The sequence below is a fragment of the Bactrocera oleae genome, chromosome 6, assembly GCF_042242935.1.
Source record: "Bactrocera oleae isolate idBacOlea1 chromosome 6, idBacOlea1, whole genome shotgun sequence".
NCBI classification, from domain to species: Eukaryota; Metazoa; Arthropoda; class Insecta; order Diptera; family Tephritidae; genus Bactrocera; species Bactrocera oleae.
Window position 1 is genome coordinate 73,052,015 of NC_091540.1, and position 14,343 is coordinate 73,066,357.

A 14,343-nucleotide genomic window follows, 5' to 3' on the forward strand; every position below is an offset into this window, starting at 1 on the left:
ATGTTTGTACATAAGTGTGTGTGTGAGAACAAAGATTTTCATTCGTTCCCTCGGAGGATTGGTGTTTTACCACAAACATTTTCGTGCGACGAGTCATCTTTCTGGTTGCATTATTCCGGTTGCATTGCACCACAAACACATACATATAGACCATGAACACTCCAAGCAGCAACAATGGACCAGCGAGCGAACGCAACGAAGGACCAACTTTCTTTCGCGTCAGTTTCTACAAAGGCAGAAACCTTTCCTTAAAATCGCTCAAAAATTTCAATACTCGCATATATTTTTACATGTCCACACCATCGCGCTTCCATACATATGTATATCCCCATATTTTGTGTCACACCGTTTCTTAATTTGTTCAGCTTTGCCCGCTCCTTGCAGACACCTCAAGCGCTTTGCACGCTGTTCGCTTCCTTGCTTTGTATTCTCGCGATGAGGTATATATGAATGCATGTAAGTACCAAGGTGCCTAAGTGCATAATTTGTCGCTCAACAAATATACTTGAGAGTGGGCTTTGAGTCGGTATTATGAGTACTTACCAGGTGAGAATATTTAAGAAACATTTCTGTGTGCGTAAGTGAGTTTGCTGTTGCATTTCACCAATAATTTATGAGCGTTCGTATCCAGGTGAACTTGACCAGCCTTTAACCTTTTGACATACTTATTTTCCGCATTTGAGAAAAAATGCACTTGGAATTTACAGGGAGGTGAATTTACGTCTCTTCGAATAACACAGTTAAGGAAGAATACAATTCTTACACACATTCAAACTCACACACATGAGAGAAATTTGAAACCTCAAAGAATTTCCATTGTTCGACAACATGTGCAAAACATTTCAATTCGATTTAATTGTCGCTCTCATCTTTTGTGGTTTGTAAAACGTCTTGGTTTCTCGCGCAATTTCTCCTGTGCCTTTCATTAGAGACTAAAAGTTTTCGAACTGCATAGAATTCATTGCAGTCTTCACAATTTTTGCATGCCACATTCGGTAGGTAATATACTGGTTGACAAGCCTGGCAATTGTTTTGGAGAAGTCAATGCCGTTATATGCAAGTACTGTTATGTGCCACTTGTTTAGTGCGTAGAAGTTCTTTCGGAGCCTATTCAATGATTTTAATTTAGTTGTCGACTACCAAAAGGAATTAGAAGTGGATAGCAAAAATGCCTCTAAAAGCAATAAAGTGTCACTAAGAGAAAGATAGGACTGAAGCGAAGGCATTGCAATGTTAATGAAAATTTAATGAAGACACATACCAATGACGGTAAAATTTGAAAGGATTGAGTTGTGTGAGTTGATATCTCTAACTGTAAATTTAATGGATATAGAAAACCATAAAATAATGATACAATGTAAACATAAAGTAAGTATTATTTATGGGGTACACCAGTATCCCTCAATGTAAAATGAATAGCTGTCTTTGACTAAGCGTTGGAGAGTAGCGAATCGAACAAGCCATACCAGATGTTCAGACGAGCGGGGAGTAGTTACCGTGCAACTCTGCGTTAACATACATTCTGACGCATGTGCCCTTATTTTCAAATTTAAAGCCGCATGCGCATAATTCATTTAAGAACATCCTTTGTGTCTATTTATAGCCTTTTCCCCGTTTCGATCCTTGCGTGGTGAATTTCGAAGGTTCGAAGTTGTTTTTCGATGTTCCCTCATGTGAAAAGCTCAAATATGTACTTTTTAATATTTGCGCTTTTTTCTGTTTGTTAATTTTCTTTGGCTCAGATACCGCTTAAGTTTTTACACATAGACGTCGCCCAAGAGCAAAAGTAACGAGCTTTGAATATTGACACTTTGTTTGTATAGTTGACTTATAGATGGCGCTATTCAATTTTTTCCGATTATTATCGATCAAACTTAGAACCGACACTGTTTATTCTCCATTTGGAATAAATTAAGTATTTTTAGTATATTTACAAATAAGTAAATTTTCTATGTTTTTTTCCAAATCAGTCTGAAAGTGAACATTCCATTATATATATTCCAATCTCTAATGAGCAAAAGCAGTAAATTATTATATAACCAACATGAAAAGTTTTACCGTAAATTCGAATAGAAATTAAGGGTTACATATTTTGGTTAATCGAGGTGTGGTAGCACCCGTTTATAATTATTTAAAGAAAAAAAGCTATGAAGCAACTTTTATATTAGAATCTAAGTGTTTATTTAATCTTTGTAACTTTATATTTATTGCTAGTTCTCCGTATAATTATCCTGTAATTCAGCGAAACCTTCCTCTTTCACCTGCGCCAAATTTCTAACGCATACATCTTTGCTCGTTACGACACACAGAGATCTCTTGCCCTGATAATACGGGCTCTGAGGCCTAAAGTAGTCCACTTGTTTCGAATTCAACCAATCCAGGATATCGTCAAGGCATTTACACTGCCATGGATTGCCTTCCAACGAGAACTTCCGCATGTTGGGAAATGCTATGTTTGCCATATTTGGTAGAAATGACAGCTTGTTATTATCCAACAATAGCTCTGACAGCTCGCCAAGTGCATGCAACACGTCCAAGGACATTTCTTCAAACAAATTATTACCCAAGTGGAGTTTTCGCAGGCTGCGCATTGGTTCGAACATACGTCTATCTAGAGTAGTCAGTTCATTGTAGCCCAATGAAAGGTATTTCATGAAGGGCAGGGCATCAAAAGCTAGCGGGTGTAGGTGCTTCAAGTTGTTGGTTTTTATCAAAAGCTTTCGGAAGCGTGGTAGGGCCGTTGTACCAAAAACGTTGGCATGAAACTGTTGTACATTGTTCCCAGATAGGTCAAGTGTGTCGAGAGCAGTGAGATTTGCAAAAGTGTTGGTATGAAATATGCCGATATCGTTGTCGTAAATATACAGCTTACGTAGCTGCGTCAGTCCTACGAAAAGACCGGCCGGTGGAGATTCCAACTGATTGCCACTGAGGTTCAGAACTTGTAATTGACGTAAAGTTGTAAAGAGCTCAGATGTCAAACTGCTCAAATCATTTGAGCTGAGGTCTAGACATTGTAATGGTATACGCTCCATTCCTCGAAATGTTTCTGCGGAAAGTTTACGTAATGAATTACCAGAAAGGTTGAGTACCGTAAGTGTGCTTAGCGCCTGAAACGCGCCATTGGCGATGCTGTGTATAGAGTTGAAGCTAAGGCACAGATGTCGCAGTTGTGGCAAGCCCATAAATTCATACTCCGATATCTAGAAAAGGGAAATTAAGAGAAGTTCTCTAAATTATGGACTTAATCTTTTGTGATTTGCGATCTAAAGCACCTTTTTTATGTCATTATGTCCGAGTCTTAGCTCTCTTAGATTATTACAGACACCGACTGAGGCGTTCATCAGCGCATTGTTCTCCAAATTAAGTTGCTCCAAATGCACCAATACTGCAAAGGCATCTGCTGCCACGAACTTTAAATTATTTTGTGAAAAATTCGCCACCCTCAACTGTGTTAAACGCTGAAAATTCACTGCTCTTAAGCTCTGAAGATCATTCCAGCTCGCATCCAGCATCTCCAGTTTTGAGTCATTTGGAAAATACTGAGGCTTCAATCCGCTCAATTGCGCATTTGTTAAGTTTAAACGCTCTAAAGCAATGAACGAGCTGAAGCCATCGTCTCCAAGGTTCAAAGCACCAACCTGCGATAGATCCAAATCAGTAATCTGCGCCCACTTTGTTTGCATTTGATGCTCTCCCGATTGTGCTGCTGGTAATAAAGCAATTCTTGTTCACTTGTTAATACACACACACACATACAAATATCTACATTAACTGGATTGCATTCAAGCACTAACTTACGTGTAAAATCGAGGTAATCTTCTTTGCGATTGCACACAACTATGCCACGCCAAGTAGCCACTAACTCTTCCTCTATCTCGCTCAGCGTCTGCACTCCTTGGCATCTGTAGATCCCGAAATTGTTCGAGCCGCTTAGTGGCTTGCATTTCTGTGCAGCAGATAACTGCAAACGTTGGTGAAATGTTATGTATAAAATCAGGATAAACGCAAGCTCACGTTGACTCATGGTTCAGAGCCGGTCGAAGCGTCTTTTACCAGCCACAGTTCTTTACTGACGGAATCTCGCATTGTTTGAGTAGTGTTTAGTTAAATAAAGCAGAGTGCAGCAGCGCGCTTAATTTGCTCTTTGTGGAATAGACTCTCTTTAAATTTGATTAAGCCAGCAACACAGATTAAATTCGCATTAATTGTGAAAAAGCTCGAAAAATTTGTAGGTATTGCTTTAGTATAATATGTGATTGGTGTGTGAAGTGAGGTGTCTGAGAGTTATAGGTTCTATATTTTTTAAATTTAAATTTCTTTGGAATTAATTTTCAAACCTACAAGTTCTTCGCATACATAAAGCAAAAACTCAGTCTTCATTTTGCTAATCTCATCTAGTCAGATTTCAAGTCGCTTTTGGACTGAAATGAGTTTCCCATTTTATAAACATTTAAAAAGCAATGTCTTCTAGTAAACAACATAGAACATTACAAAAAGTTTTACTTTTAATCATTAATTAGTTTTAGTACGAATACCTTACGGAAACCGCACTATCCGGAACCTTGAGCTTCATCTGAAAACATAATAGGACACTCGAAAGACTTTATACATACTTGTATGCTAACGTAAATAAATCAGTGAGTTTGTGTTATATATACGGAACGGATAGGATGATCCAAAACTATCGAACAAGCTTTAGGAAAACCCGGACAGTGGTCCTTTGGTCTAGGCTTTCAACTTTTCCACCTTAAAACGTTTTTAGGTATTATGCTGTTTGCCTTAGTTGATTTATGCCAACATTGACTTCATCCATCCAACTTCTTACCATGGTAGTAATATTCATAAGGAAAACTCAGCCTCTAATTATCTGTACATGCATTATAGATTTTATTTGAGTCTCATGTAATTTACGCTTTTTTTTTGTGAAGATTGGAAACTTATCTTCGCTTTTTAATAACAATCAATAAATGAAACGTGAATGCAGCATCTAAAATTAAGGTTTAAGGTAACCGTTATTGATTTTCTATAAGGTTGAAATACAAATGAACAATAATTTATACAATTTTGGTAAAATTTGGGTTTATTAATTACGTATTTGCAACTTGATTCGCAAATATGGACTTATTGATAACAAAATTAAGCTAAATCAGATTGAGCTATTAATACTAAATTATGTGGGGGATGTGTGGAGTCTATATGTTTCATGATCATATGGTCATAGATACATATGTATATTAGTAATTTAGAGATAAGGTATGCCTTCCACACACTTACCGGACGATTATGATAATTATTTAACGCTAAATGCTAAATGCTTAGTGTGAGTAAATATGTTGGTTTGCTTGTCATTTATTGTTCTCTCAAAGAAATTGCATATACAAGTATGTATATATGTATGCAGGTGTAAGTAGTGGCTGCATTTCCTCAATTACATATTTCAATGCAGCTATAAACTTTTATATATATGTTTGCACACACATACGTTCTTTATAATATGTATGTATGTGAGTATGCATGTGCTAAAGTTTGCCACAATCTGTTTGTATAAGTATATAGGTATTTAAGTTGTTCATTGTGTGCATTTATATACTTGCATGTGTGTGTGTCAAGCTTAAGTAAGCACTAAATTAATACTTTTCAGTTTAGTTCTGCTCTTGGCTTACACTTTCTCTCAATCTACTTTCATATATTATATAATCGTATATTATATTCAATAACATCAGAATTGTATGCTATGCCTGATTAATTAGTCAATACATGTATGTATGTATGTATATAATAATAATAATATAATATTAGTGAATATAGCAAGTTTACTGAAGGTGTTTCTTAATTAAATTGTGTAAATTCAAAAGTGTGTACATATGTACATACATACATATGTATGTATGATCATTAATATAAATGGATCAGTGTGCGTTGTAAGTACAAAATATTTTGCTTATCTCAAAAATGTTAATTCATGACGAACTTTTGAAGAATCAATCTATGTAGTGAAATCAAGCGAAATGTTATCTTAGCGGAGTTTTATCAATATAGATATTTTGGAACGCTCCAAATATCTGAAATGGCGTGCAAAAACGAGAGTGTCTTTCAGTGTTTGGCCTGTCCCTGTGTCATGAATTTCCTATAGAGCTGATCACACATTTCCTTAAGCAACCCCGATGACCCTAAGTCTAGGACAGTGTAAAGTTTGTAATGAACTTTTAACAAAAAAAAAAAACAATTGCAACTGTAACCGTTTACAATTCCATAATAATACCAATATAATAATTGTAGTAAAAATCCTAATAATTATAATAATAATAATAATAATAGTAATAAAAATAATAACAATAATAATAGTAATGATAATAATAATAGTAATAATAATAAATAATAATATCAATAATATGATAATAATAGGAATAATATTATTATAAGAGATTATATTGAACAAATGTACTTGTAGTATTATATAGTGCACATAACACATTATCGTCACCAGGCTTAGTCACGCAGAATTGAACTTCCCCAGTGTGACTCTGGTTTAAGTTAAAATTTTATTTTGCAACCATCCATCACCTATCAAACTCCCCTGACCATTTCTGGAGTGACAGAAGAATGTGCGTCAGTATTTTTTGCTTTGCCGCCCAGTAAGCACTACAACGGTCGAGAAATATATATATAATAGCCTCATGATTTACTTGTCGCAATTTAAACCCCTCTTGCTATGCATACACTTTTTCGGGGAGTAAAGAATTGGGAAACTGGGTCTGTTCATTGCCATTATGATGGCTTTTTAAAAGAATTTACAATGTGAAGTAATCCATTATTGGCATTAATTGTTGTTTCAGAGAATCTACTACACATTTAACTACTACATACATACATAATTTGCACATTTATTGCACAATATTAATTTTCCTGAAGCTTAAGATAACTTGACCGTCAAAAGATCCACACATGAGTAGATTATAATAATAACTGTACTCTAAAACATCGCCTCTACATAATTCACTCTCCAAAATTTGTATCTTAATATCAATTTAAGTATAAGTATGTTTGTATATCAATATCAGACATTACGAACTAACTACTTTGCGCTCAGACTATAGTAACTGTTGGATTGAAATTGCCATTGGTGCCGTTTGCTGTGTGATAGACTTGCTGTTGTTGTTGTACACGTGTTTGCTGCTGTTGTCCCGGCTGTGTCAGCGCCTGTTGCATATGCAGATTAAGCCTCTGATGGTTATGGTTTGGCTGGTGGCTTCTTTCCTTTTGCAGCCCATTGCTCGAGACCTCGTTTAGGCCACTCGCCTGGCTGCTCGTGCCGTTTGTATAACCATTACTGCCATTCGAGCAATTCGCACTATTACTCTTGCCATTACACATGCCACCACTGCCACCACATCGGTTGCTCTTACTTCCACTTTTATTGCCATCGGTCGGTTCGCGCTTTGCGTTGCCCTCCTTGTCTCTATGGGTGCCGGCCGCTATGTGCCCGTTTCTGTCAGAAGTCTTCCCATTGCCAACGGCATTCCATTGCCATTGCTTGAGCGGCTCTCCAATCAGTGTGATTTTCACGGGTTTGTAGGTGGTTGCGGCTGGTGGCGCGTGTTTTGTGCCGGCCACAGCCGCTGTCTGGGCGAGCAAGGGTGTTGTGGGTGCAGGCGCTGTTGGTTTTTCCCACGCGATCGAGGCACGTCGCGGTGCCAATGCCGACTGTTGATTGTAATTGCTCAGAGTGGTGGATATGATGGTGTGACGGCGTATTTGTTGTGATGCTGCTTCTGTGGTGGCCGCTGGCAGGTTGTTGTTGCTGCCGTTGCAGCAGTTGTGTTGCTGTTGGTATGTGCATAAGTTGTTGTTATTGTTGTTGCTGTTGTTGGCGCCATTGCAAATGCTATTGATTTCGCAAGTGGCGGCCGGGTGATAACGTGTGGTATAACTGGTGTACTCGGGCTTACTTCTGCGCGGGTGCAGAAGGTGCGGCCGGGAGGAAAGAGAAAGAAGCACGAGAAAATTATTTCAGTTTTGCAACATACATAATTATCTGGTGTTTGTCTAGACAATCATTTCCATGTATTTATTAAGAATGTGGTGAACAAAGAGCATTTAGTAAAGATAATGGGTAAGTGTGTGTGTGTTTATATGTTTTTGTAGATTTTTAGTCGCATGCTATATTCTCTTCGTCAATATCAGTGCAATTGAATGCTTGTATGTTGAACTTTCATTGATCTCTTTGAAAGAGCCAAATTTAATTGTTTGATTCGTTATGACACAATTATCACAAAACGGGATTCGATCTCGCTAAACAAGCATTCGATTGCCGTCAACGACTACGCAGTGCAACAGTTAATCCGAACTGCTTCGGAATTTTGTTGCTTCTATTCCTCAGATGTGCTACGAAAGCAAAGAAAGAGACTACACACATGTGAAGAATTCTGCAAGCCCTTGCAAGCTCTCGCTGTTGCACTGCACTTACGGGTATTTGTTGTTAATTTTTAATCACAGGAAGGATTACCTCACAAGTCTGCTTAATTGCCGCATGCAATTAAAAAAGTTTCAGCAGTTTTAATATATGTCTTTTGTCTGTTTTTCATATTAGTTACATAAGAGTTTTGCACTCTTTTTAAGAGTATTACAGTGAACTTTAGAAATAGTTGAGACCAACATGTTCATAATAAATAAATATATGTAACATTGCATATATGGTATATACTAGAATAATACAGTGCACATTGTTTTTTTATATTTAAAAAAATATTTTCTATTTTTGCAGCTGGAATTGTTTTTGTACATTTTATAAAAACTAAATTTATTTCTGCTTTAATTGTGTACGATACTCTTAATAACTTCATACACATACCTCAGTAAGATCTACATATCTAAATTTATTTATACTAGTTCCTTTACTTCCTGATCACATACACTACTTAAATCTCGATGGACCTTAAAAATCATAAATTATTGGTCACTAAATGAAATAAAAGTTAGAATCTGTAGAAACCTGCAATCTGACTTTTTAAAAATTTTATTATTTTACTTTTCGATGCACTAAAAAGTTAGGTTATACTAATTCAAGAATAGGGTTTTTTTCATTGTAGTTTTTTTTTAACTAATTAGTTGGCGCGTGACATAAGACGTCGATTGTCGATAGCTTGACAACGGCTTTGAATAGATACAAAAGAGAATGGTACTAAGAGATAACATCGGGAGACCGGCTGACCATGTTACGAGAACGTTGTAATCCGAGAGAAAGAGCGTAATTCAGTTTAATTCAACTATGGTTCAATATTACACTTAAGGTTATAATTTGTTGGTTCCACACTGATACTGATGGCTCATCCCTACTTATTTCTAATATAGATACACTGTAAGTCAAGGCCTCATCTTCGGATATCTGGCTCTCTATTGTACCTCTGCTTGGTTTAAGAATTTCCGCTTTGATTGAATAGTAACAAAGATGCCCAAATAGTCGATCCCTATTTAACTTGATTATAAATTAGACGTTGAGTGCTGATTTTAAAGTTATATTACTGTTTTCTTATTTAGTCTATTCAACTTTATTGTACAGTGTTAAACTTAAGTACATAACAACAATTTGCATTAACTTCATAGGCAAGAGGAACAGTTGTCAATACATGAGTAGGTTATATGTAGTATACAGATAATGTTAATGGCACATAGAACCATGACAGCCATGATAAGATCACAAAACAGTACCTGTTCTTCACCATAGTGACTTCTATAAATTGTTCACCACCATTGTTGCCACGTTTCAGCGATCGGTGGGCATTTGTGATTTGTGAGAGTGTTTTACAGGACATGTGAGTGTGAGTGCGTGTGTGTAATTAAAAGTATTTATATTTGTTAAATTTTTTATTTTAATAAGATATACAAAACCCATTCAAAAATGCAGCATGAAAGAGAGAATCGAAATGTTAGATTTGGTGTATAAGTAGTTCTATGCTTAAGCTAGAAAATATAATGTGTGGCATATCAGTAAGAGAGTTGTGTAAGATCCCTAAGAGTAATTAAGTATGTGTGTGAGTATTGCAACGGGGTTTAGTAGAAGTTAATTAATGTTTTCTAACTCCAACACCATACAAAAAGAAAACACTTGTTGTATGCAAATACAAGTGTGTTGTGGTTTGGTTAGTGTTGTTGCAGCTTAATTTTCTGTCTTCCTAATTTTACGTGATTTCGCAAAACAATTTGCCTACGGCAGAATTCGTTGCAGATGGTGAAAGAAGCAAAAGATCTTCGTCGCAAGCAAAGCACCGGCACTGCGCACACGAAAATCGAGCCAATTGGCTGCGTCTTGGCTACGTGCAACTAGGCCGCGGTAATAGTGATGCATGTAGTTGCAGGAGTTAGTGTAGTGGTTATTGTAGCACGCCAAAATATTGCATGAAAGCTGTCTACAATTTGCCAGCAAAAAGCGCCAACTATGCAAATCGGTGCAACAGCGCGTGAAGCGCACCAATGTGCCACATGCAGATGCAGCAAGCCGTTGCAAGGTGCCATCGCTACGACTAAGGCACAACGGACTGCTGCCATTGGCAGCAACGTCTCCACCGTCGTCGCACCCATCACTTCGGCCACTTCGGTCGCTTGGAGCAGCGAAGCCGTTTAGGCAGCCGATTACAATGCCACCGAAGTTGTCTTTGAAATGTTGCAATTTGCGGTGAATTATAATGAAGAAGCGCTGTGTGGCTGTCGGGATGGATGTGATTAGTATCTGGCAGGGGGCGAAATGTTTTCTGGGTATTTTAGTTTTGAGATAGTTGAAAAAATGTAAAGTCTTTTCTTTACAACCGCAAGTGGGTTGAAGTCTGCTGTCGTGTTGCGTGGTAACGCTGTGGGGCGAAAATCGAAGTAAAAAGAAGGAGGAATTAAAATTTGGTTGTCAGTGGGCTGTGATAAAACTCATTTTTCTGCACTTCAAATTTATATTGCAATTATTAGGTCAGCAAACTGGCTAAATTACATAGTGTCTATGCTTCTAAATTATTTCTCAAGATCTTACCTTGACAGTCCATCTAGGCCATATGAAAGTGGTCGTGTCTGTTGGATATAAACAGAGAGTCTTATAAGTAAAAGAATATTTAGCAAAGATTTCCTGATATTTTATCGCTAAAAGTTATTTCATTGTTTTATTTTTTTAAAACTTTAAGCTTTAAAACCCCCCAAAAAATTTTGTATTGTGTATTAAACTTACTGGTAACAGAAATGACTTGCATGAACATGTTCTCCCCTTTATGTTAGAGATATTTGAAATGACTTACCCTTTCTGTTTGCGTTGCTATATTCATCACTTCTTTTGTGTGGTCGTTTTGTATTGGTGGTTTTTTTGATTCCAGATGCTCTATTTGATTTTTCTGCAAACGAATGGTTCGCTCGCGATCTTCAACTTCTCCCTATCGTCGTTGTTGTTGTAGTATATGTATTTTAGCCGGTAGTAATTTGTTAGTTGTGCAGCGTTATGAAATTGTAATACCAAGATATTTTAGAACTATAGTCAAGCAGTGGACGGTACTACAGAACTAATATACAGTCAAACAAAATAGTATACGTAACAAAATCGGAAAGAAAGGAAAGCAAAATATATACGAAACTCGCCGCTTCCGTGACATTTATGTACATGTGTTATGTATGTGTGTATTTATGAAGAGGGGAATTTAATTGTTTCATCTTAATTCAATTATACTGGATATATGGGTGCAATGCATTCTAGTCATCGACGCTCGTGAAAATCTTGCTCTTTTTTGGAAGCTACAATGCAGTTGGATAATTTGAAATTATTTCGAGGAAGTATTAGATGGATTGCAGTGTGTTACAATTGCATTTGTTTTCAAAAATTTTCACATATTTTCCATACCAATTTCATTGAAAGGTTTTGCGATATTTGAATATCAAATGTTATTTCTTGTTTACACAACGTTTTCAATACCTATGCATGTATATACATATGTACCCTGCAGTGAAGGTAACTGGTTGAAAACATCAAGCGCTCTATCTAAATTTTAAAATATCCATTCACCCTTTAGATTTTCCAATAGTAAGATAAATAAAATAAATCATTTTTAAATTTTTCTACAATTGGGGCCAGAAATATCATTTAAATTTTAAGTAAATACTTTTTTTCATAATTTTGCTGTTTCACTGCAGAGTATTCCTGATCATTACTTCCAATATAGTATTTATTACAAAACCTCAGTATGTACACTACGCGCCAATTGTATATGCGCCAATATACCGTTATATGCTGATTTGCTGTATTAATTTACTTTCATAAAACAAATTTTGCGCCACTTAAATGACACACTTACTTTATAGGTATTCGAAAATCAGGCCTAAAATTAGAGTAATTCGTTCGTTTGCGTTTTCAAGCTGAAAACTCATGCACATTGAAAATGAACATTTAAAGCGGTACGCAAGAAGCAAAGCTTTTAATTTCGCCGCAGTCATATGAGCTGGACCACTGGCATCACTCCATCATTTGCAGTGGAAACATTTAAATCTAGAAGATCCCTACAGCGAACTTCATATAGAGCTCATCAGTTAAACTGCTTACATACCAAGGGTGGAGAAGTAAATCCAACAATGAATGTTTGGGGTTGCCTGTCTTGATAAGTCTGGATCTGCATTATTCTCAAGTAAAAGAAACCTAAAAATGTGTCTGTTATTTTTTTTTAGGTTATGTACCTATATTTGTACAAGAGCTGAGTGGACGCTCAAGTCCTCGCTCTAAATATATAATATCCTTTGAAAATAATCTGATTCAATTAAACAAAAGTGTAAAAGTAAAAGAAATCCGATTAAAGGTTTTCATTCAAAACAAAAAATAGCTTGCTCATGTACTATTCAAGTGGCGCGCAGTGTACGCACTGTATCTATGTTTGTATGTGGCCCACGGCGGGGTTTAATCGGTGCATTTTGTTACATACTGTTTACTAGTGTACGAGTACATTTATTAACATGCTGTATATGTAATCGAAAGGATATACAACTATATATAATTATATAAAAGGTGTGATTCAAAATAGAGATGTTTGTATGCAAATATGAATCGAAAATGTTACAAATAAAGAGAGTTTGTTAAAAAACGAAACAATATTTGAATTTGTCGAAAAGTCAAAACTATTCGCAAGTGAGTAAGTAATTACCTTAGTTTTAATGTAATTATTGCGGTTAAGGTATTGGAAAATCTTTATATGGGCTATGCGAGAGCGCGGAAATTTATTCATGACCTAAGAAACTCAATTGGAAACGGAAGTGTTTTAAGAGGATTGCCATATTTTTTTTATTCTTTTGTTTTAAATTTTAAGTTTTCAGTATTGCATTGCCATATAAAGTAGAAAGGAAGTACGCATTTTAGGTATAGCCGACTCTCTAGAGAAATCTTTTCAGACGTTTCAGAAGAACTTAAATTTAAAGTATGGTTTATTCTTATTGGCAGGACAAATGAAAAGATAACAACGCAAACTTATAAAAACGTGCAAATACCTGAAGGTAAACCACCTGTCTTCGTAGATCGGCTAACTCCACCATTGGGTCATCCGTGGTCGAGGATGTCAGGCTGGCCAGGTCCATTTCATCCAGTAGTTTGCTGTCCAAGCCGCAGGCGGCGAAGAGTTGCCCATTGTCATTATCGAATGGGTTGAGAGTCTCCGTCTGCGAAAAATGGAGTTGTTGTTATTATTGTTGTAGCGTATGTGTAAATATTTGTGAAAATTAGCGACTAGTGCTGCGATATATACATATGTATGTATGTATGTATGTCTGCCTTACTTTAGCCGGAACTGTGCTCTAGTAACTAACTCTTGTTATTTGAAGTCGTTCACCTTTTATTCGCCTTCATAATCTCACTTCGTTTCCGTTTGCTGCTTTATTGCAAACAGATGAGACCTATGAACTCACAGATGGAGCTAATTTTGTGGACTTTTAAAGATTTCGCAAAATTTTGAGTGCAAATTAAAGCACATTGCGATAAATAAAAGTAAAATCAAAGAATTTTTTTTTAATCTAAAGAAAATCTGATGCCGTTATTTACTTTTTTAGAACAATAAATTATAAAGAATCCAAATTTATTCCGATCTTTCGGTGATCTATATTCCCAAAACCTCTAGCAGCTAGGAAAAAAATCGAAAGCATGGACATACCCTCATCAAATATTCTTCGTCCTGTTGATACATTGGTATAAAATTTGTATTTGTATGTACATTTGTATGTATGTGGATTTGTAAAGTTAAATGCGGTGCAAAATTTAAATGAAAACCAGGATCATGGTAAAACCAAATATGTTTACATGCAAATAGAAAAGACAAACAAAAACAAATATTAATGACAATA

General features: G+C 36.2%; 2 protein-coding genes across 13 annotated transcripts in view; both read right to left on the reverse strand.

Annotated features, from left to right (window-relative positions):
• Positions 1-2,157: 2,157 nt before the first annotated feature.
• On the reverse strand, positions 2,158-4,722 carry LOC106625565 (insulin-like growth factor-binding protein complex acid labile subunit). 3 transcript variants are annotated; one of them, XM_070111925.1, is made up of 3 exons: positions 3,802-4,722; positions 3,276-3,706; positions 2,158-3,203 (listed from the first exon to the last, which is right to left on the reverse strand). In XM_070111925.1, the coding sequence occupies exons 1-3, from the start codon at positions 4,025-4,027 to the stop codon at positions 2,211-2,213; spliced, it is 1,650 nt and encodes a 549-aa protein (XP_069968026.1). In that variant the 5' UTR covers positions 4,028-4,722; the 3' UTR covers positions 2,158-2,210. The 3 variants fall into 3 exon arrangements, with proteins under 3 accessions (XP_069968026.1, XP_014100869.3, XP_069968027.1); XM_014245394.3 differs by having other exon boundaries at positions 3,276-3,709; XM_070111926.1 differs by having other exon boundaries at positions 3,276-3,726.
• Positions 4,723-4,866: 144 nt separating this feature from the next.
• The window catches only part of LOC106617581 (serine-rich adhesin for platelets), a 65,697-nt gene continuing 56,220 nt past the window's right edge, over positions 4,867-14,343 (reverse strand). For 3 of the 10 annotated variants that reach the window (XM_036364008.2, XM_036364013.2, XM_036364019.2), the window contains 5 exons: positions 14,154-14,174; positions 13,498-13,665; positions 11,277-11,408; positions 11,018-11,055; positions 4,867-7,954 (listed from right to left, as the gene is read on the reverse strand). In XM_036364008.2, coding sequence (XP_036219901.2) covers positions 7,090-7,954; positions 11,018-11,055; positions 11,277-11,408; positions 13,498-13,665; positions 14,154-14,174 — 1,224 coding nt within the window. In that variant the 3' untranslated portion in view covers positions 4,867-7,089. The other 7 variants (XM_036364017.2, XM_036364016.2, XM_036364009.2 and 4 more) reach the window with 7 other exon arrangements.

Excerpts from the sequence above, each read along its gene's own strand:
- LOC106625565 (XM_014245394.3), bottom strand. The coding sequence starts at position 4,027 with ATGAGTCAACGTGAGCTTGCGTTTATCCTGATTTTATACATAACATTT. Across the intron at positions 3,710-3,801 it reads AGATTACCTCGATTTTACAC|CAGCACAATCGGGAGAGCAT; the intron begins GTAAGTTAGTGC and ends CTTTATTACCAG. Across the intron at positions 3,204-3,275 it reads GACATAATGACATAAAAAAG|ATATCGGAGTATGAATTTAT; the intron begins GTGCTTTAGATC and ends TCCCTTTTCTAG.